A 26,710-nucleotide genomic window follows, 5' to 3' on the forward strand; every position below is an offset into this window, starting at 1 on the left:
ATGGCACTGATGCACAGCAGCAAGACACCCCTCGCTAGTTCTCGGTTTGTACTAAAGACACGGCGTCAGTCACACGTTTCCCATGCCTTTTTGAGGAGGTTTCTCGGGATAAACCCCGTCACTAGATTCACCTCTAGCTGGTGTCTACGTTTAACAAATCGAGTCCCGGGCACTGACAGCGGACTCTAGCCTCCTGCGCTGCAGCCCGAGAGGACACAGGCCGACCTCACCGCGCGGCCGCGCTGCCCGGGCCCTGCGGGGCTCCTCACTCACGCCCAGGACAAGGGCACTGCCCCGGCGCCTCCGGTGGGGCCGAGCGGGACAGGCGGCCGCTCCCCTTCCCACACCCTCCGGCAGAGCCGGCTGTGCGGCACCGAGGCCCGCGGCGAATGCAGCACGGCCCGGCGACCCGTCCCTACCTTCCCCCGGCTCCTCGGCAGCCGGCTGCGCGACGGCGCCGGAGCGGCCGAGCCGGGCGTGCCCGCGGGCGCCGGGGCCGGGGAGGCGCAGGCGGCCCCGCAGCAGCTCCAGCGCCGGCCCTCCCGCGCGGAGCGCCATGGCCGGCAGGGCCGCGCCGTCTCTGCGCAGGCGCCGCGTTCCACGGTGGCCGGCGGGGCTCAACCGGCTCCGTGCGCTCGGAGCGGCCCCGGGCGCCAGGAAGGGCTGGCTGGTGGTGCCCGGGGCGTTTGCGAGCTCTGCTGGGAGGGAGCAAACCTAACCGGGCAGCCCAGGGTGCGGGCAGCTGCCTCCTCCGGGCACACGGAACAAACAAGTGCCAGCAGGTTGCCCTGGCAGCCAGGAGGACTGGCCGTGTCCTGGGGTGCATCAGGCACAGCATCGCCTGCCGGGCAAGGGAGGGGATTGTCCCGCTCTGCGCTGCACTGGCGCGGCCTCACCTTGAGGCCTGTGTGCAGTTCTGGGCACCACAGCGTAAGAAGGATATAAAGCTTTTAGTAAGCATCCAAAGGAGGGCAACGAAGATAATGACGTGCCTTCAGAGGACTTAAAAGGAGCAGTTGAGGTCCCTTGGACTATTCAACCTGGAGGAGATGGAAGGAAGACCTCATAGAAGTCAACAGCTTCCTCGTGAGGAGAGGCGGGCACTGAGCTTTTCTCTGTGGTGACCAGTGACAGAAGCCGAGGGAATGGCCTGAAGTTCTGTCAGGGGAGGTTTAGGTTGAATATTAGGAAAAAATTCTTCACCCAGAGGGTGGCTGGGCACTGGAACAGACCCCCCAGGGAAGTGGTCACAGCAGGAAGTCTGAGAGTTCAAAAAACTTGGACAGTGCTCTCGGGTTCATGGTATGATTCTTGGCACTGTCCTGTGCAGAGGACCAAGAGTTAGACTTCAGTGATCCTTGTGGCACCCTTTCAACTCAGCATATTCAGTAATTCTGTGAGCTCCAGGCGAGGCCTGAGGCGTGGGTGTGAGCAGCTGGCTGCCTTGTGCGAGGACACAGCCACAGGGCAGGGCTGGCTGTCAGCCCCTGTGCTAGCCCTGCCAGCCAAGGGCAGGAGGGTGAGGGTGGGCATGGGGGTGAACGTAAAGGGTCAGATGCCCCAAGTGTCTTGGTTTGGAAGACAGGTGTCTGCTAAGGAGGGCAGGAGGCCCCCTCCCTCTGAATTACTGTAATTTTGAAATCAAGGGGCTCTCGGGCAGAGATCTGGGGATAGCAATAACAGTTCTTTACTAGTATGTATAACAAGGCACACAAACAACACCTACAGCATTAACAACAAAACAGAACCAGGGACCCCGTGACAGCCTTCTCGGCCGAGACGGGAAGGGATGGAGGAGAGGCTTTGCTTCACAAACCCCCTCGGGCGGGCAGTCCCGGTGCTCCTGCAGGGCTCTGAGGAACACTCAACTGGAACAGCAAGGATGAGCAGGGATCCCGGGCTCAGGTGTATCAGCAGCTGAGGTGTATCACCAGCTCCGCAGCGGTGGCTGGCACTGCCACACGTCCCGGCAGGACAGGGGGTGCGAGGCCCACCAACGAAGAAGGAAGAAGAAGCAGCAGTAGCTCCGTCTGGATGGTGTCGAATTCCCTTCTCCAAGCCGCAATAGCTCCGAGCGAGCGTGTCCCGCTCTCCAGCCCAAGAAACCAGCCAGTCCCCAGCTGCCCCCGCCCTCCCCTGCCCCTCTTCCCCCCCTGGGCCCAGCCAAAAGCTTTGTGTTTCTCAAGCACCCAGCAAGTACCAGCCATCAGGTTTCCCCCGCAACTAATGGGCAAAAAATTCCAGAGCTGAGAAGGAACAAAAGGAAGGACACCCAACCCTCAACACCAAGGTGATGTGGGTCTAATGTATGTTTAGGCAGACTGACCACTTAAAAAAGGGAGGTAAAATCTTTGGCATGTATCAGCGATGTTGTCCAGTGGGACTAGAGAAGTGTATCTGGCACTGGTGAGATCGCATCTTAAGTGCGGTGTCCAGTTCTGGGCCCCTCAATTCAGGTAGGTGTTTGGAGTGAGTCCAGAGAAGGGCAACAAAGCTGAGAAGGGTCTGGAGAATAAGCCATATGAGAAATGGGTGAGGGAGCTGGGGGTTGTTTAGCTTGAAGAAAAGGAGGTTGTAGCCAGGTGGGGGTCAGCCTCTTCTCTCAGGCTACCAGTGATGGGACAAGAGGACATAGTCTTAAGATGGGCCAGGGTAGTTTTAGATTGGACATTAGGAAGAATTTCTTCACAGAAGGGGTGATTAGACATTGTAATGGGCTGCCCGGGGAGATGGTTGAGTCACTCTCTCTGGAGGTACTTGATGAAACACTGGACATGGCTCTCAGTGCTATGGTCTAGTCGACATGGTAGTGTTTTGTTATAGGTTGGACTTGATGATCTCAGAGGTCTTTTCCAACCTAACTGATTTCTTTGTGATTCTGTTTGTCTGATCCTGGGCCAGGGCTGTGAGGGCAAAGTTACTGTAGTGAAGGCAGCATGTGGCATCAGAAATAAGATGGTTGGGGCAGAGAGCTGCAGGGCACCCAGCAAGCAGTTATTGGTCTGCAGCATGGTTCCCTAGGCATGTACTGAAGAAAATGTAATTTTCTTTGGTTTTGAAAAACAGTCATTTATGTAAAACTTGTGGGCACATCTGTAGTGTATGTTATGCCACTTTGTGTGTTAGTAGGTCTTCAGTGCAGTGCTTTATGTACTTTTGTCAGCCTGTCAGTAAGTCAGGGTCTGTTAGTAATTGCTATGACCTAATTATTTGGGTTTTGTATTCTAGGATGATCATTAAGACAGAGAATTAGACTGCTTTTAAAATAGAGCATTTCAATTTATATCCTACTTATACATGCCATGGAGTACAAACTTGTGTTTCCTTCGGCTCTTCATGGTGAGTTTCCTCTGGAATCCTAAGACTTATCCTGCCTAAATTCATTGATGTGGAGAGAGGAACTCCTCCTCTTTCCCTCTTTGAAGCTGGTCTAAAAATAGAAAAGGGTTTCATTAAAATTAATTGTGGGTTTGGAAAAACTAATAGCACAAGCAAGTTCCTGAAAGAGGATACCCAAAGTATCCTAGCGTGAGAGCTGCTGCACGTTAAGGATGTGTTACTCAGCCTCCTTAACCTCCCACCTTCAAGGTGCTGCCAATTCCGCCCTCTCCTTGGTCTGGGCTCTCCTATAGCCTAATTTATTCTTCATTCCTTCCTCTCTTTTTTCTTTCTATAATCATCTTCAGCTTTCTTGCCTTTTTTCACAGTTTTTTTGGTTGTGTTGTTGTTGTTTTAGCAAATGCACTGGGTGGTGCAATTGAACAAGGTCAAACTCAACAAAAAAGACACCTATATCCTTATAGAAGTTTGCCAATGTGTTTAACATCTGTATAGTTTGGAAAAGAAACTGTGTATAAAGGTTAACCCTGCTAGCAGAGTTCCATATACATAGTTACAATCCTAAGGAAATGAGAATGCTATAGTGAGTCTAAACCCTTGCACATTTCAGAATGTCATTTGTGACATACTTTGAATAATTTTGAATGCCCTAGGAGAGGCAGCAAACATAAAGCTTTTAAACAAGGGAGTCAGGATATCTTGAGAATATAAACAGAAAAGGACTTGTATGAACTACTAATAAACAGTGAAGCCTAAGGTGAATGTTTGTCTTGAAACTTTATAATGATGGTTTTGCCATTGACTTCAGTAAGCAAATAGTCATTACACTGCAGATAATGAACCAAAAAATCCGTCTTGTGTTTCTTGACACCTTGGAAGAGATTAAAGTTTTCAGCTCCTAGTGCTCTGGCAGCTGATTTTCTTAAAGGTACTAATTGCCTCCTTACAAACTAACTGACTGAAGAGGAGCTATTGGGCAGTTTTGCAAGAATTACTTCTTTATGGAAAAAAGAAATAAAAGGTAGTCTTGCCCAAATTTAGCAATAACCCAACTCACACTACTGTGTCCCGGAGTATTCTAATTCTACCGCCGCCAACAAATTCTTCACATCGTTGTCCTAAATTCCACCCGCGTGTCAGCTGAACTTTGATTCAGATAATGTTTAAACTCGGACGCTGGTGGACGCCCTCTAGGTGTGCACGGAAACGTGAGGTGGTAGGAAAAGGGCTTACCGGTGCCACAGCCGGGACAAGCCATTGACGCCGGGCGATGCCACCGCTGATGCAGGAGGCGATCGCTGGCCGGGCTTGAGGCCGGGTTAGGGCAGCGCGGCGCTTGCTGTTGCCGGGAAACCGAAATAGAAACCGGCACCGGGGCCGTCCCGGTCCCCCGCCCTCGGCCAGGGGCGGGCGGTGCTACCTGCGGCCTTCCCCGCCCCCGGGAGTTCCCCGCGGGACCCGGCGGAGCGGCGCGGGCTGCGGGCGGACGGGCGGCGCGGGCTCTCCCGGAGGGTGAGCGGGGCCGGGGCCGGCAGGGCAGGGGGAGCGCCGGCAGAGCTCCGGCGGGATGGAGCGCGGCGGGACGGGGCTGCGCTGCTGGCAGGAGGCGGCCCGGGTGCCCGGCTGCGGCCGCAGCGCTGTCCGGGCAGGTCCCCGGCTGCCCTCGGCCTCCCGAGCCGCGTCGTGTGCCGGGAGAGCCGCCGGGGCTGCGGCACCTGCGCTGTCCCCGGGGGCTGCAGGGCAGGAAGGGGCTGGGGCTGGGCTCACGGGTTTCTTATTCCAAGTGAATATGTGAAATGTTGTCGAAATTGAAATTGTTAATACTTCTTCCTTAACAGTAGAGTTGTTTTTTTTACCAGAGGGATTGTGTTTTTCAAGGCCTGTCGATAAGTTTTCTTAAAAGTAAATAAGGACTTTTTGAAATTTATAGTGTGAAGTCACTTGTCACCTAGACCAGAAAATTATTCTATAAAAGTAGCACAAAAGGTCTTTATTATGGGCATATGATTTGTTGAGCTAGTCTATACAGTTTGTGGCTAGCTTTCTTTTGGGAAGGAGGAGTGTTGAGGGTTTTTGTTAGTGTGGTTTTGGTTTTCAAATTTTATTTTTACTGTAGATTTTGTTCAATTTTTTCCATTGTTGATCCTTGACACACAAAAAATCCCACAGGGGCTCAGAAGTCTGTTACCCAGTTACTTTTACTTAATATGATGGATATAAGGTTGGTCTCTGGCAGCACACTTCTTAGGCAAAAGTGGTTGAAAAGCTACGCAGAGAATAGAGAAATAAACCTTTGGCTTACAAATTACTCATGTGATGATGTTGAAATATTGGCAAAACTGGAGAAAGAGTCTTGTGTTTCAGCAACTGACTTAAGTGCTTGCATGCAGTTTTATTTTTCCACTGCAGGTAAACCAGTTTTTTAGCTGAGAATCTAGTTAAAGCATAATTAGTGATGTCATTTCTTCATGCACCTAGATTATATAGGATGATTTAGAATACTACAAGAGTGCCCACCACAGATACTAGTACAGAATTTCAGGGATAAATAGAAAGAGTGAGTTCTCCATTGGAAAATTGCCCTTTTTTTTTTTTTTTTTGCCTGTAGGGGAAATATAATACTAAATTGCTGATAATTTTAAAAATCAGCTTTTATAGTCTAGGAACTGCTTTTATTGTGTAAATATTTGGTGCTTAGACTTTGCTAGATGTAGAGAAAAAGAAAATCATTTAGGTTGGAAAAGACCTATAATTGTAAAATTATAAAGTCCAACCCAGCACTATCAAGCCCACCACTAAACAGTGTGACATCTACGTGTATTTAAATCCCAGCTGGGATGGTGATTCCACCACTTCCCTGGGCATCCTGTATTTGACAAGTCTTTCAGAGAAGAAATTTTTCCCTTATATCCAACCTCACCTGGCACAACTTGAGGCCATTTCCCTTTGTCCCATCACTTATTATTTGAGATAAGAGCCCAGCTCCCACCTCACTACCTCTTCCTTTCAGGTAGTTGTAAAGGTGAAGGATTTGCAGCTTTTCTCAGGCACTAAAAGCACAGAACTGAGAATATGCAGGTTATAGTTACTTCTTCATGTTATTCAGAGCTTTTTGGACAGTAGTGAAACTGCCAAGAGTATTGTAAGTATTGTGTTCTAGTCTGGGAACATTTTGAGGAACAGAGCAGAGCTGGCACTTCCAGAAAGCTACATTTGGTCTAATCTGTACAGATGCTTTGTGTGTGAAAATGCTGTCAGAGAGTAAATTAGTTTAACTGTGGTACGTATTTGTCTTTATCCACAAAAGACCAGAGCATCTAGAGTCTTGTGTTTTTCGTCAGAAAGTCCCTCAGGACTAGTTTGTAACTGTACCTGATTTTACACATGAGGTCTCTTGGTTCCTTTTATGACAGCACTGTTTCTTTTCTTTTGAACCTGACTAATTCAGCACGAAAAAAAAAAGCAAAAACAAACAAACAAATCCCTCAAAAAACAAAACAAAAAAAAAACCCCCCCCCCCCCCCCCCCCCAAAAAAAAAGCAAACCCCAAACCATGAATAGAAGTCCTGCTCTGGGGAAGAATAGAAATCTCATTTCTGTTAAAAACTAACCACCTTTAGGCTTTGTTAACAGGCTATAGCTTGGTCATGGAGCAAGTTGAGGTGATAGGGGCTAGAAAACACCCACAATCTCTTTCCCCAATCAAGTAGTGCTATTGACCACAAAGTTTCCAACCTGGCTGCCCTAATGCTGGGGGTGTGGGTTGATTAGGGCTGGATGAACTGGTGTAGAGTGCTGGTGAAAGTTGCTGTGCCTGTCTTTGGGGAACAGTGGGGGCACAGTACTGCTCTGCCATCATCACTCATGGGGTTTGGGTCTGAATTTGAAAAGGAACAGGCACTGCCTTTTTTGATGCTGCATCTGCTGTCCTGTCTTGCCTTTTGAATTTTCAGCATGTGGTCTGACTTCTTTGCCAGCTCAGACACGTCATTTTACTTGGTTTTCTTCACATTAGAGCTGACGTAAATACTCTAACCCATGAGAAATATGTGCCACAAAGCTTTTACGTCCTTGTGGTGAGGGTAAGAAAGATAGTGATCATAACCAGAAACTGTACCTGCTCCATGGCCTCTGGGGACCGAGTCTGCTGCTTGTCCTTGAGATAAGGTTTTGTTTGCTGCTTTCTTTTTTAAAGTGTCTTTTTGCCTAGTTGTTATCTTTTGCCCAAAATAGATGGTGCAGTGGGTTACAAAAATGGGAAATGAGAGCTCTCTAAAGAGGGCATGCAGTAGTCAGTTCTGCTAAAGGAAATGGAGGTCCTATTCTTTGCTTAAGCAAGCATGAGATAGAGAGAATAAAACTCGGGACCTAGCCATGGAAAAACTATTTTTCATTACTACTTGGAAATCTGGATGATACAGTGGTTTGATTCTTTCTTGAGTTGTCATCTCTTTCTGCAGAAAAATCCCCTGTTATCTCAGCCTTATGATTACTAGCTCTTCTTTCCATGAAGCAAATGATATATATGAGTACAAACCTGTCCTTCTGCTTGAGCTGGTATGCAATGGCTTTATTTGTTTTGCTTTTTTTAATAGACTGCCACAGAACACTGTGAAATTATCATCAGTGGTAAATACGGGTTCAGAAAAACATGATGACTTCAGGGATTCTATTGAGACGTTTTTAAATGGTCTTGAGTGATGTAATCAGGTTAAATACAAGGTAAGTGCTCAAGACATTTATGTGTTGGAAGCTATTTGTGTCAGTATTTTAATGACTGGCCATGCATGTGTTTTTAAATTGAATATGTAACTCTCTGGAATAGAAAGGGACTTTTTAGGAAGGTGAACCCAGCTTGGTGTAAATCCATTCCAGCAAAATAGTTGCAATAGTAACCTTAAAAGTTACTGGTAGGATTAGTCGGAACAGAACAAACTGCTGGAAACCACTTCAAAAGCTCATTGCTTTTATGATAGCTCAGTTTCTAACTTTCTTCTGAAAGTCAGGGTGAAAATTTCAGTTCAAGTCTAGTTCTGACCAGTTATTTGCAAAAAAATATGGCTTTTGTATCTCAGGTGGCAACAGTTGTGCTGTGTACAATGATATTAACAGATGCCTATTACTCGTGGAATGACCTTGCTTGGGACCTTTCCTTCTTTCTTAATACATCACATAAATTGTCAATACAAACTTAGACATAAACTGAGAATGTTCATATCTCTCTTTGTTGCTCTTTTCCAAACAATGAATTCCTTTGTTTGTATTGAGGGTGCACCTTCATTTTTGCATATCTATCACAGTGGTGTATTCTTACTGTACCTGTTCCTCATAGGGAAAGCTTTATCATAGTAAATTCCAAGAGTGAATGACAGGAGAGGTTAATTAGTAACTTCTAAATAAATTTCACTAGCAAATATTTCTCCATTTTGTCTTCACCCAGGATCCTAATTTTGATTTTCTTCATAATACAAGTTACTAATTTTAAATCTAACTGTATAATGGTGAGCTGCTGATGACTCTGATAACTCCTTTTCATTCTTACTTTGCTAAAACAAATTTCAGTGAAAAGTGTTTTCAAGTTTGTTTCTTTTTTTTTTCCAGAAGTGATTTTGCAAAGTGGACAGTAATGGAGTATATGAGCACAGGTAGTGATTGCAAAGAGGAGATTGACTTGTTGCTAGCTGATCTAAATATGTCTGAGGTGATAGCCATCATGGAAAACCATTATCCAGGTGAAGACATTGCAGTCTACGAAGACAACTTAATTACAATGTGTGAAGAGGCAAATCAAAATGATGAACGTGCAGAATCGTTACTGTTTTGTGAAAGGGAAGTCTCTTTGATGTCCTCTGTCAAATATGGGACTGTGGAAGACCTGCTTGCTTTTGCAAATCAGGTGTCTAACACTGCAAAACAATTTAAAGGATGCAGACAACAGGAATCTGGAATCCTCTTGAATATGGTATGTCTGTTTTAATTACTTTGTCATTTCATACTGAATGTCATTTCATAGACCTTAGGAATTAGAAGTTTTTAATGATTCTAAGTAAAGATTGCTTCCAGGAGTAACAGGCTGTGGTTTTCTGTGCAACCCTGGGGCTGGAAGGGGTCTCTAAACCTATCAAGTCTAGCCCCTGCAGTCTCAGATAGCTATGGAGAAAGGTCTGTTGTTCAGAAGAATCCACTCTGTTATCTCCTAGTATCCCTGGAGCTTAGAAAACATTTCCCAGTATTGAATACAAACTTCAGACTAGCAGTCAAAAAGTAAAATCTACAACTCATTTTGTCCTTTCAGTACTTAAAAGTGGCTTATAAAATCCACAACTTGTATAAAAAAGAGGGGGAATGACTTTTTATAAAGTCATGTAGTGATAGGAAGGAGGAATGATTTTAAACTGAAAGTACAGAGATTTATTTACTCTGAGGGTGGTAAGGCTCTGAAACAGACTGTCTAGAGAAACTGTGGATGTCCCATCCCTAGAAGTGTTCAAGGCCAGGTTGGATGGGGCCCTGAGCAACCTGACCTCAGGGGTCAAGGGGGTGACATCCCTTCCCACAGTAGGGGAATTGCAACTAGCCGATCTTTTAAGGTTCCTTCCAACCAAAGCCTATCTATGATTCTATGAATTATGGTGATTTACAGGTCTGGGAAACAGTAAGAGTATTCTAGTACCTTGTGTTCATACATTCATTCATTATGAACATTCATTATGCAAACTTCCAAATATAAATATCTAGGATCTAATGATATAGTTCCTAAATTTGCTCTATCTGCACAAAATGTCAACAGTAGTAATGTAAGGAGAAAAAACACGTACTATCAAGTGTGATTTTAAGAGTTAAAATATTATGTAATATCTCACACTGCTGAATTCAAGTATATACATGTGTTGTTTTGAGATGTTAATTTTTTCCTTAAAATTGTTAGTTTTCAACAAGCATCTCTGGATATTAGTGTCATTAAACTTTTGTTTAAGATCATTTGCTGTGGGAACAATGAATGTTGCAATGGAATTCTGTTTATGTATGTTGGTATTGCTGCAGTATTTTTTAAGATGTTCAATATCTATAATCTTAAATATCTTGAATATGAAATATATTTTTATATATTATATATACAATATATATTTGAATATCTTGCATATGATATATATTTCATATTAAATGTATTTTATATGTGAACACTGAGTGCTTGAGGCTTACTTGTTACTTGGGGTGTTGCTTTATTCTGGTTTGGAGGGAGCATTGCAGTATTGCAAAACAATCACTTTCCAACTCTGTAACATTGAAATGACACTTAGTGATATTAAATATTTCTATACTTAGGGTCAACACTGTTCTACATGCTCATGGTTGTTTTGCTTGCATATTGGTTCTACAGATGCATACAATTGGTATGAACCAAGTACTATTAGGTGCATGTGATCCCATTATGCAACTGAGGGTTGGAGGCAGGGCATTACTTTTGGATGCATTTCAATAGGTATTACAGATATTTCTCTGTAAATATCTACAGCATTTTGGTTAGGGTCAGGAGTGTTTCTGATTGCCTGGTGACTCCCCTGACTGCACTGTGGCTTGCATCACAAAGGGTCTTGAAGTGCACAAGCTGGATTTCTTTTAGTTAAAACTGAACTGAAAGATGCATGGCATCCACAGACAAATGTTCACAGGCTCAGGCTAGGAGCTAGTCCTAAAATCCTCCTGAAAACATGGCGTGGTGGTCGCCGCTGTCTTGCTCTGTAAATCAGCTCTGCTTGGCATCTCTTCCTTTCCAGGATAAGGTGTAACCCATATGGATTAGTCTCAACACTTTGAAATGCAGAAGTAGGCAAGCAAGATGTTCAGATTGTTAGATATGTACAGATTGCTTTACTCTGACTCCAATAAATAGAAGGGAGACTTGTTTTCTCTATCTTAAGCAGAATACTTTTTATTAAAGGACAGTCCCCCATATCCCCTTGGCCAAAGGTTAAGAATTTATACTCCTCAGATTTAGGAACTTAGAAGAATTAATTTATTTCATTAGGTACAAATCACAAATGACAGTTTTAGCAGTCAAGAAGGTACTTTCCTAATTGAAAAGCATAAAGGTAGATTGAGAATCAAAGATTATAGTTTTATCTTAAATAGAAATGTAAGCCAAATAATCTTCCTGGTCCACTTTTATCTTAGAAAGGGTATCTGAAGAGCTGAGTATTTGAGGCCCTGTGACAGGTATGAAATGTTAAATAACCTTGATGTGATTTTACATCTCTTCAAGAATCTTGAAAAAGTAGCAGTAAGGAGATTAATGATATTCCAGATACTGGCTGAAATAATTAGAAGCATATTAATAGGAAATATTATAAATTTTGTAGCTGGGAGACTGAAGAAGCAACATCAGAGATCAAGCAGTACTCACATGACTGTTGTTAGGCGTTTGGTTTCTCTCTGTCACGTGCAGAGGGAGGGAGCTGTTTGGGAGAAAGATTTAGAGCAAGATATGACTTAGGTGCCCTGAATCCCCTCCTTGCCTAGCTGGTCATAGAGAAGAACCAAAGCTCCCAACATTATCCATCTAGAGAGCCAATGTTACTCCCACTCTTCTTTTTAAACTGTGGTATAAAACTAGAGGAAAGTAGCTGGTAAAATCAAGGCAGGCTTCTTTGACCTTCTACTGAGCAGCAGAAACTCCAATACACAATGGAAAATTAAACTCCTAGCAGTACATGTGATATTAGGAAATGCTGAAACTCTTGCTCACATTGTATAAGATAACCTGTGAGTAACAGGTATGTGGCATAACAAGATTACAGGAAGGACAAACATGTGCAGGTAAATCTAATAACAAGAGGTAGGTAATTTCATTAACCCAGCTGCTGTTGTTGTTGTTTCAAAACAATTAATTGCAACTTACACTTCATAAGTTAGTCACTGAAGAGAAGCGTGGATGCCTGGGCTATGAATGAATGCCACACCTCACATGCTGTTCTCATTTGGCATTCCTAAATAAAGACTGCTAAGCAGATCGTGTGCATCATACACATAAGTGATATTTTTTTTTCCACTATATGTATAAAATTAGTTAGATTTGAAGTAGTTTTAACTTCACTGTGGTTTTTTATTATTTATTTAACTCTACAGATCACACCCAAGAATGGGCGCTATCAAATTGACTCAGATGTTCTCCTGTTTCCATGGAAGTTGACTTACAGGAATATTGGTTCTGATTTTATTCCTCGGGGAGCTTTTGGGAAAGTGTACTTAGCCCAAGACAGAGAAACCAAGAAACGAATGGCATGCAAACTGGTATGTTAGTTCAGTAGTTTTATCTCTGAGCAAATAATGTATAACATACTACTTACAGTATATTTTCAAATATGTCTGCATCAAATTCCACTGTTGGCTGATGATCATCTTGGTTTTGCTGGCCTAGACAAGGTGGGGAAAATGCACACCACTGTTAGCTTGTTTTAATTTTTTGGCTCTAAAGCTGCAAATGTTTCATCATTTTGAAAGTACCTAGAAGTGTGTGTAACTGGCATGTTGGGGTGTGGTGCAGAGTAGATTTTCTACTTGTCCTGCTATGGTAAAATATTGGTATGAGATCCTGTCCCTGCTGAATGTCTAGCAAAACCCTGCTGCTGCAGAAGTTTTAGGCTCTTGTCCTTTAACTGAGATGCTTAGACTTCAGTTTTCTTTACTCCAGTGATATTAAGAACTGAGAATTCAGTATGTGCAACTCTAACTGTGTTTTATGCACTGATGGAGTTAAGGTTGTGAGATGCCTCAAAAGAACAGCTGAGCACTGCCCTACTTTTATGCAAGCCAGCGTTTTCTTCCAGCTATTCCATTTAACATACTATTTTGAATTGAGCAATAAGTATTCAGGGCCAGTAAAAGCTCAGTTGGGATGACAACAGTTGCTCTATATCCCCCAGATCATGAATAAGTACCTGTATTAACTCTGTGTGTGAAAGAGTTGGGAAGGTATGTCCTTCCCCTGCAGCCAGGGCGTCCACAAGGGGACAGATTGTTAACTGCTCCTGCATAACCCACTGCAGAATTAAGTATACTAATGTTTCTGAAAATGCAAATAGTATTTCTCACTGAAATAAATGAGCCTCTTCTCTAGTTCACAGACATGGGTCCAAGGGAAGAAAACTAAACAGAGCAGTAGTAGCTTTTCTTTGTGTAAGCAGACTGCTTTTATTGTCTCAACAATCTGCCATCAGTACTTTTTAAAGAAATATCGTGCTGCTGGTGCTCCTTTCAAAGCAGGTTTCATTTCTTGTAAGCCATAAACCAGTGCTGATAAGGACTCAATTGAGGTCATTAATGGGCCTGAGCACTGCAAGCACCGATCCACCTGTCAGGTGGGTGTGTAGTTCTGGTAGTGCAGATGAGTGCACAAAGCTAATGGAAAAAGCAGTGGGAATTTTATCTCCTTCACCAGGAAGTTTGCATAAAGCTTTTGCGTAATCGCTGGATTTTGACGGGAATAACTCTTGCTACATTGCTTTTTCTGGAAGATTGCACTTTTTATTTGGGCACAATTCCAAAATATCTCTCAACTTTTAACAGGATGTCTCTCAGCTGCAAAGGAAGACAAGTCACAGGAGTAAAGTAAATCTCATTATTTTAAGAATTGGATACAAGTGCTACACGTCCTTATTTTCTGTTAATGTATAGAATAATTAGTGTCAACATGGATAACTTGTTTCTATTATGGACAACTGTGGCTTTGTTTCAATGTCCTAGGTCCCAGTGGAACAGTTCAAACCATCAGATGTTGAAATACAGGCATGTTTCCGTCATGAAAACATTGCTGAATTATACGGCGCTATTTTGTGGGATGAGACGATCCATCTCTTCATGGAAGCTGGAGAGGGAGGATCTGTCATGGAAAAGCTGGAGAGCTGTGGTCCTATGAGAGAGTTTGAAATAATTTGGGTGACAAAGCATATTCTGAAAGGACTTGACTTTCTCCACTCAAAGAGGATTATCCACCATGATATCAAACGTACGTCTGTGTGATTCCTTGGGGTGCTTTCTGGTCCTGGCTGGGCTGGGGCCCTGGTGAGACTGAGCTGGGGCACGTAGCCTTACATCTCTAAGTGGGAGGGATGGATAATGCCTAACAAATGGCAAGGTCAGGTTCTGGAGATAATAGCTACTTACACTATTTATTAATTCACTCCAGCAGAGAGGGTAATTAGAAAGTCGTAGATCCTATGCCATTCATGAGCAACTCAATTTAAATAAAAAGCTAAAGATTGAACTTATCAGTCTGTGTTCAGCTAAAGTTTCCTGCTTTCAAAATAAATTCATCCTGAATGTTTCCATGCTCACCTTCAACTCACACCTTCTTTTAGGTTTTACATTTTTATACCTCTGTTCCTCAGTTTGAGACACTTTGGAAGTAAATACATAATTTGTGCTGTTCTTTTCTTTCAACAAGTACAGCAAATTTATATATATATATATATAAAGTATTTTTTATATATTGTATATATTTAATATATAAAATATATTTGCATATTTAATACATTTTAATTAAAATTTTCTTTTTAAAAACTGGATATTTACATGTGTAAATAATAAAACATTGATGTTAAGTCTAAATTAAATATACTAATATTAAATTGCTTTAAAATTCAGTTTTCACATGTTGCATTTAAATTAGTATTAAATGTTGTTTCTCCCAGTACCACCTCGGCCCACAGATAATCTCTGTGAGTTTATTTAGCTGAACTTGAGGGTTGAACGTAGAAATATTCAGACTGAAGCATTACAATAGTTCACAGAAGATGATGGTTAGAAATTGCTAAATTTTTATTTCAGTCTTGCGTTTTCAGTTTTTGGGTTTTTTTTTAATTTGGTATGGGTCCGTAGTTTAGATGTAAGCCTTTGTGATTCTGACAGCTACACAAATGCTTATTTTTTCCCTTAATTTTTCTTTCTTATTTGTAGTAAGAGTCTTTCCTATGGGTTTATTTTAAATGGCTCTAACAAAGACATTATTTAAACTATCTAAAAACCAAGCCAGCCCAAAGCCTACTACGTCCAGGTAGTGAATAGTAGAACCAGCCCATTGTGAATGTGGTGGATATGAGTGTGTTCTGCTTTTCCCAGCCTTTTCCTGTGTTGGTGGATGCAGGGCAGATGATGAGGCAGAGGTTGCCTGGGGCAGATGTGGTAGTCCAGAGGTGCAGGGGGTGAGCCCTGACCACGCTCCTGCCTGTTTGGTGCCAGGGATGAGCTGAGTACTCCAGGCCTGAGGGGGAGTCATGCCCACTGCCTGGCAAGGCAACCTCCAGGCAGGGAGCAGTGTGTGTTTTCCCTTCCCAGGTAGAATCAATAGAAAAGAATGTTTCCCAAAACCTCTGATTATTTCTTCACTCTATCTGCTGCTTTTGAGCTGCAGTTAAGTCTGTTCTGCTGATACAGAAGATGAGGATTTTATTGAGAGGGAGAAAATGCCCTTAGCAAAGGCGAGGAGGAAGACATTCTGCTTCTTGGGAGGTGTTCAGTGTTGCCACTCATTTTAGCCCTTGGTTGGAGAGCAGTTAAATCATCAGGCTGTTTGGTGGGGGGAGCTGCAGTCCAAAATCAGCTGCAGCTGGAACTGGTATGATCCCAGGCAGGCAGCAGATCCTGCTGCACTGTGGCAGTGTGGTCCTTTGCACCATCTGTTATGGGGGGTTTAAAATCCGTATCTTCAAAGTTATCCCTAAAATTACAGATTTATGTAGTCTTTATTGTTGGTAAGGAGGCAATTGTGTGAAGCATTGCTGCAGGAATCAGAACTGCTGAAATCAAGTCAGTCCTCCCACTGGGTGGTCATGGTAGGCATTGTCAAGGTGGAAAATGGCCCACAGTTTCCTGTAAGAGAAATATGTTTCTGTTGTGTAACTTGGAGACTTCATTTTACTACATCTTCTGAAACAGCAAACAATTTCTCAAGGCTCACACTGGGCACTACATTCTTAAATATTTGATCAGAAATACAGCTGCAAACAATGCCTCTGAGTACAAAGTTGTGCCTTAGGCAGATTTCTATGAAGGAAAGTAAATTAAGCTCCTAGATGCTACTGCAGTTCAGAGGGAGTTTGAAATGCTCAGTCTTCTGTTATTTTTACAGCTATTGTCTGTCCTGTATTGTCCTGCTGAGCTGCCCTCACTGACTGGTGCAGGTGACTGGTGTGGCTGCACCCTCGTTACCCTTTGTTTCTGTCTTCACTTAGAAGAAAAACTTACTGGTGTTATAAGCAATTGTGCTGTTTATAGACAGAGCTGCATTGCACAATCTCCACCTTGGAGACCATTAAACATCTTCAGAGCACTGTGCTGTGGTGCCTATCAGTCTTCTACCTACCTCCTCTACCCTCAGCCTTTTCCTCTCTCATCTTTTCTTTTAATTTTAAGCTAAAAAAATGACCAAACATTGATTCTTTTACGTAAACTGATCCAGTTTGATTTTTAATATATTATTTAAAATGGAACCAAATCATTACCAGACCTATTTTGTCTAGAAGGATATTGGCTGTAGAGAGTGGTTGTGCTAATCTCTCTCCCTTTGCAGGCTAGCATCTGAATGAAACAGGAGTGTTGTAAAATAAATACCAAACGTGCCATACACTTAAATGATGTGATTTTCGTTTTTCTTTTAGCAAGCAACATTGTCTTTATGTCAACTAAGGCTGTTTTGGTCGATTTTGGCCTAAGTGTTCAAATGACTGAAGACATTTACTATCCCAAAGACCTTAGAGGAACAGAGGTAAGAAGCTGAAGGGACAAAGGGCTTTATATTGCATTAAATCCTATGGCTATGGTGTTTAGGCTCAAATTTGAAGCTGAGGATTTAGAAGCATGGTAAAATAGTTGCTATAAAACCTATAAAAAAGTTGCAGACATTAATGGAGTCTCAATTATGTTTTTATTTTCAAGTTGCTGAATGGAATGCTTTGAAATCTGTGTCACTTTCTCTGCAGTGCCATTTGTTAGCAATTAGGAAGTCAAACAGTACTCTGAGGAGGGTTGTTTGCAGTGTTTCAGCTGCTGGTCAGAGACACTTCAAACAGGAATTTGTTCTTTGCTGTAGCAAAGATTTCCTCTGAGATACTCACTATAGACTGTATATATATTTATCTGTATGTATATAGTATGCTCAACACCATACTTTGATGCCTCCATCATAACCACAGAAATTAGAGATGTCTGGGTTTTATCCCTTAGCCCTTCTAAGCTCTGTTCCCCATCTAAATGTAACCCTTTGGTTCTTCACAGGTTCTTCACTGTCATGGCACAGTTCACAGTTATCTGGTAAAATTGCTCAGACATTACAGTGATAGAGGTGGGGTCATTTTAAATGTTCTCAGTAACTTTGAGATTCTGCACACCACTAGGGCTGCGTTCCTGCCAAGGGGTTTCCAGGGCTGGAGTTTTAGCAAACAACCAAGCAGCAACAATGAGCTTGGATAGCTGCTGCAGATGTGGTATTTGTGTTTCCTGTGTCTAGAGGAGATTGTTTACAGGAAATACTTTAAGCTGAAATGTTGGCACATATCCTTTTAATAGTCTTCCACGTGTATAAAGAGGAGATCTTTGTGTAACTGTCAAAAAACATTTCATTTTTAGAAGGGTAGTATAAACCAAGATTCTGCAGAAGGTCGGATTTATTTGTTTATTTTTTCAAGATAATTGAGAAAACACTTGAATATTTGTTTTCAATGTCATTCTAGTCAGGGGAGTTAAAAGCTTAAAATTCTTGCTGATCTGGAAGCAGCATGCTTTCTGCCATGCTTGATATGTGAGCTTTGTGGGGTTTTTACTTTGGTTTGGGGTTTTTTGTTTGTTCAAGGAGGTTTTGCATGCTGTTAATGCGAATAAGAACAGTGGTAGGTATGAGTTGGTAGGGTATTTCCCAATGATGGAGATGTGTGTAAACAGGAAATTTCCATAATTGTGGAGTAGACTGGTGAGGATCCACTTCTGGGTCTTGGAGGACAGGCCAAGGTTGTGTTAGTAAGAACAAGTGAAAAGTGAAAACACTTCACTTCAGTATTTTCACTTTGCTGAGTGAAAAACACTTAGTTCTTCATTTAATAGGAGGAAAATGTTTCCACACACTTTAACACCTGCAGTTCTGTCCTCAGGAAGCTGATAGTCCCCCCAACCCTGAAATACAGACATGTTTGGTGTTTGCTGTCTCAGGGAAGCAGCAATCCTGCTGCAGCATCACAGCCAGAAGTGAGGTTGGAGAGACGGCACTGGGAAGGGAAATTTTCAGATACCAGTGAAAGACTTGCAGGCTAATGTTCCTGATGCTTCCTATAGGTTTTTCAGCTCACAGTCTTCATTCTAGGCCTCTTCCTCCCCACAGTGCCTAATTTTCACCCACAAATGCCCTTTGTAGTCTGGCTTTCTTGATTTTTTTTTTTTTTTTTTTCCAAAGTAAGATCTTAGCTCTCCAAAGTCCCTTTGAGTTTTTCACCCTGCATTATGGTGCCTTAAGAAGTGGTGCAGCTGTTGTGTTGTTCCTGCATGTAATGGTGCAACCCCTGGCTGGGGCTCTGTCACTGCCAGACCGCACTGTGCCTGTGAACTGCCTGGTTTTTCGTACATCTGGTGTTGGCAGGGACTTGTGTCCTTGAGGGAAGTAGCAGGTGGAGTAACCTTTGTCCTGTGTATGTTTTCTGGGAGTTAGGATTTTTATTCACTTCTCTAGCACAGAAAGTCTGGATGTAGTGAATCTTCTTTGTGTTTATAAAAACAAATAGTTATGATTCTGGGCGACAGGATTGAAAGATAAATTTTGTTTAGATGGTGTAGTGTGAAAAAAACTGGTGCTGCTTCTTTTGTGTACAAGTCATGCAGAACATTAAACTGTGGTTGTTATGAAACTGCTCTGCAGGAAATACTTTTTCTAGGCAGTTGCTACTCTTTCTGTTATGCTTCTGTCACTTTGTTAAACTATGTAAGCTTCAGTTACAACCATTTGAGGGTAAAAAGTTGTCTGCTAAAGTTTATTGAGTGTGGAAGGTATGATTCATTTTCAGGAATGCTAAACTAAACCTAGTGCAGCATGAAGAGGGGACTGGTTCTCAGCTGGGCTGTGACACTGGTCTGACTGGCAGGCAAGTGCCATCCCACAAGTCAGAAGGAATAAGAATGGGAGTTATGCATAGCTTGGAGCTGCCTGCTTTGGTGACAACAGTCTGAAATCAGAGCTTCAGAGCTCATTTTTGATTTTTGTCCCTGTGCAGTCAAGGTGCATCTTAACCATTTTCTCACCTTAACTGGAGACAGGAGCTTGTGCCAACATTCTTTCTTGAAGCAGCTGCTTTTTGCTTATGTAGGTTTCACTCAATTTGCACTTTATTTGCCAAACACTTCTTTTTACAAAATTAGAACTTTTCTCCTTATGAGACTTAAAGGTGGAGGGTGCAGATGCACTGATTCTCTCTTAGCCCCGAGGAAAGCAATGGATAAAGTCAGTAGCAGCTGCAGACACCTGCTGAGGCTTTGCACACACTTTCAATCACAAGTTCTATTTGCAGATATGGAATGTAATTTACTAGAAACTATTCCTTGGAATTTGCGTGAGCCCTACAGCCGTTCTCAATCTGTGGCAATAAGCAATCAAACCATGTGGTGATGACTTAACTTCCTGCCCTTGTGTCAGTTAATGGCTTTTAATGTGATTCTTTGTGTCAGGATGACTTGAACTAATTAAAGTTTGTTTGAATCCTTTAGAGGGAAATTGGTGAGGGAAAAGTAGAAACCTGAAGCAAATATGGTAGCTTGCTAGCCTGCTGTGCTGTGGGCTGTGCCCATGTGGTGTTGAAACCTGCTCCCAGGGCCAGTGGTGATGGCAGAGCTGTGCAGGGTGTGCCTCCTGCATCCTGCCTGGCTGAATCTCCTCCAGCTGTACTCCGAGCTGCCTGTTGCTGGCAGGAGCTTCCAAGATCCTTCTTCAGACTCTTGGCAAATTCAAATGTTTCTTGGCAAATGAAATGTTTGGAAGGAAACTTTCGTTTTCCATCAGGAAAGATCAGAATTTTTGGTTTGGAAAAAGGTTAGAAGAGGGCTTCTTGTCTTCATAGCTGCTCTGAGGATAATCTGGTGCAAAGGGCACCTAATTTTTAACTTATGCATTGCCTAGACCTGGCTTATTCCTTATCATCACATTTCTCAGGATAATGCTCCAACATGGAGGTTACTGAATAAGAAGGAGGAGGCAAGAAGAGTAAAGAAGACAGGAAGGAATATATATGTTATTTCTGCTCAGAAGGGTTGTGTAGTATTCTGTGTAACAAGAGTCTGAGGAGTGGGCTGCTACCCCCATCAGGGTGGCTGTCAGTCCAGTTCATCCTCTCTAGCTCATGCCCAGCCATTGTTCAGGCAGAATGGAGTAGTCCCAGCAGTGCCCCACTAAACAAACTGGCAATTCAGGCACCTGCTTTTGCTGTGGAGGGATGGGGCTTCTGCTACTCTGAACAAGGCAGAGCCATGGCTTGAACCTCAGCCTCTCACAGCTCAGCTAAGACCAACAGCAACTGAGCTGAGGCCTGTCTGAGGAGGGCAAGCCTGGAATATGAGTTTGTCCAGGTACTGTCTCTTTGGCTGTACTCATGCAGAACAGAACAATCTTATTTCCCAAATGGTGCTTGCAGGTACTAGTGGGATGCATCCCTTCTGAGGGGTTGTTTCCAGGATCACAAAATGGTAATTAAGTGTCTTTGGTTTGTTTTCCCCTGTTGAGTAATCTTTTTCTTTTTTTAACTATTTTTCACAGATTTACATGAGCCCTGAAGTTATCCTTTGCAGAGGTCACACAACAAAAGCAGACATCTACAGCATGGGAGCCACTATAATTCATATGCAAACAGGCATCCCACCCTGGGTGAACAGATACCCTCGTTCTGCATATCCATCCTACCTCTATATTGTAAGTGTCCTTAGCAGAGACAGCTCACTATCAGTTGAAGGGTTTCCTGTGCTCTTGTTGGGAAAGCTCCAGTCATACAAAAACTATCAAAATATTTGTCGGAGAGATGATATCATCCTTTTTGCTTCAGGGGAGGGAGGGAGGGAAGAAGTGGGTTTTGATCATTTAGGGGAAGACAGAGACTGAGCTGGAGTTGTCTCTGTGATTTGTGTTTCAATTTACAGGCCTTGGGTTTACTAGAAGGACAGGGTTAGATCAGTGTGAGACTTGATTGAAACAATCTGTCTTGTACTTGTCTGTTTTCCTTAGAAGTTGCAGATAAAAACTGGAGCCTTGGCAGATATGATTCTCTGATTCATCCAGTGTGGTACAGAAATCTGGTGAATTTGCATTGCACTGGGTTTTAGGCTTACTCAAAGTTTCTTTGAGTTTTTAAATTTATTATAAAATCTGAATTTTAAAAAGTCGATTTTGTGTAGTTGCATGTTCTGTTCTAGTTGATCCACCCTACTTAGGGAGGTGATGAGTCCTAATTGGGGAATTCCTAGACAATTCATGTGATTATCCATGACTTCCTCTTCCACTGTTCTTGGAATAACGGTTTCCATGGTCTTTTTCATTCCAACAGATACACAAGCAAGCTCCCCCCTTAGAGGATATTGCTGAGGACTGCAGCACTTCCATGAGAGAATTGCTAGAAGCAGCTCTGGACAGGAATCCTAATCACAGGCTGTCTGCAGCAGACTTACTGAAACACGAAGCCTTACACCCACCCCCAGAAGAGCAGCCGCGGTGCCAGAGCCTGGACTCGGCGTTGTTTGAAAGGAAAAGACTGCTCGCGAGGAAGGATCTGCAGCTGCCAGAAAATATTACAGGTAATGGGATCAGGCTCACTTGCCTTGTGGCTTTGTAGGCTTTACTTTGTGTCAAATCTTGATTTGAATGAGTGGTAAGGAGCCAACGAAACTCAAAACACATCTGAGAAGTGACCGGTGAAAATCCCAGTCAGATGAGCTCACACCCCGAGGTCATTAAGTGATCTGTTAAACGCCCTTTGACTTCAATGAGGAGGAATTTAGCCTGAATTCTACGGGGCTCTGGAAGGTCTGGCTCTTGGAAAAGCCGTGGCAATCATTGTGGGCACTTCATGAAATATAGATTGTTCTCCCAAATGGACTCAATTTGCCACTGTACTAGAGATGTTTATAGACACTCTTGATTTGTAAACAACGACAAAGTCCAACAACCACCAGCAAATCAAACACTCTTTGCCTTTTTAGGGAAAAACACACACAAAACTATAACGTTGCTGAGTGTCAGCAGTACAAGCCCCTTGTTTCAAAACCAAGAATGAGTGTGGGATAGAATGCTGTTGCCCTTGTGCATTAGTAAGCACTTAATGAAGGATAATACACCAGTTAGGTAGGAAACAGCCCTTTCAAGCCTAAGCGAGATTTAGTGCCAACAACCTGCCAACAGGCTTCAAAATGCTTTTCTTTTACTTACCAAATACACTTGGAAGGTTCTGACAAAAGGCATTGAAAGACTCTTCCCAGTCAAGCGGTTTATTTAATTGGGATAAATATTTCAAAATATATTTGTGCAAAGTTTTGGGTGCTGTAATGCATAACTGTTGCAACAAATTCACTGGTAATATCAGACACAGTTTTAAAATTTAGAATGGCCTTGTATCTTCTGGATTTTGCCTTTGGGGTGTACAATCCTTTGACCAGCTCAGACCATCTGAATCAATTCTTTTGAAAATGGAAAGAATATTTGACCATTAAACTTGGACTTTATTATAGGTGGTTGAGATTCCAAGGCACTCATTATACAAGTATTCAAGGGAATTCTGCCACTGCAAACCCAATCTGTCTTTTCAGACCTTGATTTAAAAGGAATGAAAAATCTGAAACTGATGGTCCTGTATTTGTTCTCTATTGTCACACCCAGACAAAGATGATGTCACGTGTTTAGATGAAAATTTCCCTATGAGGAAGCAGAATTTTCAGATGGCAGAAAGTTAGCAGATTTTTTTCTTGCACCAAATTCTCCTCCAGCACTATAGCTCAGAGGATGAGAAAGCTCTGCCTAGCTATCCCTGCTGATGAAGACTTTTTTAAAGTAGTTGAGCACACTTGCTGTTTTCAGTTGCAAAGTATTTTGCTTTCTTTGTCCTAGAGTTGTGGGTTGGTTTGTTAGATTTTATTTGAGGTTTGATTTATCTTGTATTTTATAATTTTCTAAGCCACAAATTAATAAGATTAAAAAATAGGCCAAATATTCCACTAATACCTACAAACATGAAAATGAACTGGAATGAAATGAAATGAAAGCTATTTGTGCAGTAATGACATGGTTTCCCTGTTTTCTTTTCAGATTCCTCATTGTGTAACGGGAGCATGGAGGAGTCAGACCTGCTAAAGAGACAAAGATCACTCTACATAGACCTTGGAGCTCTAGCTGGTTACTTCAATATTGTTAGGGGACCACCAGCCTTAGAATATGACTGACTCAGTAACATTTTGTGTTGATGGGTCAGAAATGGACCTCTACCTCTTAAAACTTGATTTTAAGACTTGATTTTCCAATTTGTACATAAAATTATTGCCATTATAGGCTGTCAAATGTGAATAGTGTTTAATTGCACAGATGATTAAGCTAAACCCTCAGGGGCTCTGATAAGCTGATCCCAAGCAGTGATGTTTGTGTGTCTGCTGGTTGACCAACAAGAAGATGGCAAAAGGAGCACTGCTGGGAATGTCTTAATCCAGGATATCTTCCTGTGCTGGGCCTTGCACTTTTGTAAAACTTATAATATATGCTTGCACATAATGTCAGGAAAAAATATAACTGAGTATGTGGGCTGTAAGATTCAGTCTCTCTGAGCTGTCCTTAGAGAAAACCTTCCTGCTACCCCTCTCAAAAAAAAAATAATAAAAAAATAGAAATCCTTTATTTAAACAGTCAAAGACTGGTTCAGTCTTGTTCTTTCTTCAAGACTTGAACAGTCTCTAGTCATTCTTAATGAAAATCAGGGCCCCCATAAGCTGAGCTAATTTCCATCAGCTGTCTATGGAGTTAGATTATCACTTGTTTACAGATGTGTTTTCACTTTGCATCTTCCCTGGGCAGTGGGAGCTGAGCAGGAAGCTGTCCCCTTCTCTGTGGGTTGAGGGACTCTTTTTCCAGCAGTATCAGTTAGCTTTGGGATTTGCACAGCAAGTTGGCCCTGACAAAGTATGACAGTGACTCCAACTCTTCCCTATGTTACAACTACTGCAAGGGTATCCATGATCATTTTCAAGTGTAGATCAAATGTTATTCCCTATTGGTAATAGTGGGCAGGCTCCAAACTCTTGCTTTTTAATACTTAAAAATTGTACACATGTATAATTGCTGTGAGTGCTACGGTTTGGAAAGCGTGTCATTAGTGACAAGCAGTGTTTATGTTCCTATGGAAATGGAATTATATTGTTCTTGCTGTGCCTCATACATTTGAAACATGATGTTTTGGATGATAGTAAAACTATGTAAACTGCATAGTTCTGTACATCCCATGGGATGAGAACGTAAACTTTTATAAAACTCTTTCTGATGCTTAGGATGACTCTTTATAAGCATTTGTGTTAAATGGCATACTGTGTATGTTGTACATTGAATCTTTTCTAAAGCATAGTCTCTTTTTCATGTCTGTTATTTAATGCTGCTCCTCTCTAACACATGATCTTAAACAGATGATTTCTAGTTTGATACTGATGTGGTCAAATGAATAAATCCAGCTCAGTGCCTTGAGATGTGGTCATTCTTCCTTCATCTTCAAAAACAGTGTGGGGCTGCAGCTGCATTTGGGCCAACACCCCCTACCATGGTCCAGGTACCCTACAGGCATCATTCTGCTTATTGGGAAGTAGGGTGAAGGTGATTGTTGATTGGAATCTGGTAATAGATGCTAAGTATTTCTGGAAAAATCTCACACCCCAGCATTCCTTTTGGACTGCCTGGATGTTGCACAGCAGTTGTGTACAACACAGAACACTTCAGTCCTGATGTTAATTGCTGCAAAAAATGCTGTTGTGAATAACCCACTTGCTCTAGTGCTTTGTGCAAAATCTCTAGGTAACTAGTTGCTTGGAGGAGAGCTGTGTGAGGGACCCCTCTTAGTATTTATACTGACTTTAGTGATCAGGATATTCGGGGATCAGATTTTCAGTGTGGCTGACTTAAAGAAAACATGACCTAATGGTCTGGATGGTCACCTTTGGTTTCAGAGACCTGTGTCCAATTTTATGATCTTTTGCTGACAGCTTTTGATCTTTAAGGAGATTCATAGAATTGGTAGGAAGCAACTTTTCAGGTAACTGGAGGTGGGTTTATAATCTCTCACCTTGTTTCCCTTTTATAAAATTAAGGTGTTTATTCTCACCAGACAATGGCTAGAGGTTATGTGAATGCTTATTGAGTGCCTGTATACGTCAACAATGAGATCCATGTCAAACTTGCAGACTGCTAGTCTTTGCTTTAAAAATGTTACACTGACTTTCCTTCTATTTTTCTCTGTAATGCCATTCTCTTTTCCCCCACCCAGTTAAATGTTTTAGCATGGAAATCTGCATATGGAGACACTATTCAATATAGGTTCACTATTTCATATTTGGGTTTAGTTATGGCTTTTATATATCTACTTACTAGGAAAGTAGTAAGTGACCAGGTTATCCAAAATAATTGCAGTGTATGTATTGCCTATGTATAGGTAAAAAGGTTTGGCTGAGTGAACCAGTAGCTCTTCATAGACACATCCACATGTCTCAACAGTATGAGTGCTTCAGGATAAATATCACTTCAGAGGATTGGTACACAATCAACAAGCAGCTGTTCAGGTGTGCTGAACACCAAGCATTTCTTCTAGCTCTGTCAGCTTTCTAATAGCTGAGAACTCAGACGAGCCTTAGGCTGCAGCATAGCAGGAATTTCTCTCTAGAACAACACATCCCAAACATCCCACATCCCTCAAGCATATCCCACAGTAGTGATCCCTGTATGGTGTAGGTTCACTTGTTTATGCCAGCACCTGTGGAATGAGGTCATGGAAAGGAACTGGGTTAGAAATATCCTGGGAGGGGGAAGATTACTCCTCTAATCTGGTTGCCTGAGCAGCTGTGTACTCAAAGCAACTGAGGCTGGAGGTGAGGGGGAGGGAATGAAAATGGATGGTGGGAAAACCCTGTGCTAGTAGCACAAACCCCAGGATTTGGCTGGTCAGTGCTGAACCATGGGATTTTGCAAATGGTTTGCCTCTGTGTTGATTTCTGGTGTGTAGTTTCATTTTCTCTTGAGGGAATACTGAGACTCGTGCTAAACTGCAAAGGAAAACAAGTGCACAGGGAAACCCACTGCTCACAATAACTGATTTGGCTGGTTTTGGGGTAGAGATAA

At 42.4% G+C, this 26,710-nt stretch overlaps 1 protein-coding gene across 2 annotated transcripts; it reads left to right on the top strand.

Moving 5' to 3' along the window:
* Nucleotides 1-4,792: 4,792 nt before the first annotated feature.
* Nucleotides 4,793-25,069, top strand: MAP3K8 (mitogen-activated protein kinase kinase kinase 8). Of its 2 annotated transcripts, none has more exons than XM_015619789.2 (9): nucleotides 4,793-4,851; nucleotides 7,935-8,061; nucleotides 8,941-9,301; nucleotides 12,466-12,630; nucleotides 14,083-14,344; nucleotides 16,995-17,101; nucleotides 21,122-21,274; nucleotides 21,903-22,149; nucleotides 23,654-25,069. In XM_015619789.2, exons 2-9 carry the CDS (start codon nucleotides 8,027-8,029, stop codon nucleotides 23,785-23,787), a joined length of 1,464 nt encoding a protein of 487 aa, XP_015475275.1. In that variant the 5' UTR covers nucleotides 4,793-4,851; nucleotides 7,935-8,026; the 3' UTR covers nucleotides 23,788-25,069. The 2 variants fall into 2 exon arrangements, with proteins under 2 accessions (XP_015475275.1, XP_015475276.1); XM_015619790.3 differs by lacking the exon at nucleotides 4,793-4,851 and adding an exon at nucleotides 6,887-7,506.
* The last annotated feature ends 1,641 nt before the right edge of the window (nucleotides 25,070-26,710 follow it).

The sequence above is a fragment of the Parus major genome, chromosome 2 (genome assembly GCF_001522545.3).
Source record: "Parus major isolate Abel chromosome 2, Parus_major1.1, whole genome shotgun sequence".
NCBI classification, from domain to species: domain Eukaryota; kingdom Metazoa; phylum Chordata; class Aves; order Passeriformes; family Paridae; genus Parus; species Parus major.

Coding starts and splice junctions, on each gene's coding strand:
- MAP3K8 (XM_015619789.2), top strand. CDS start 8,027: ATGGTCTTGAGTGATGTAATCAGGTTAAATACAAG. Junction 21,275..21,902: donor ATCCATCCTACCTCTATATT/GTAAGTGTCCTT, acceptor TCATTCCAACAG/ATACACAAGCAAGCTCCCCC. Junction 22,150..23,653: donor GCTGCCAGAAAATATTACAG/GTAATGGGATCA, acceptor TTTTCTTTTCAG/ATTCCTCATTGTGTAACGGG.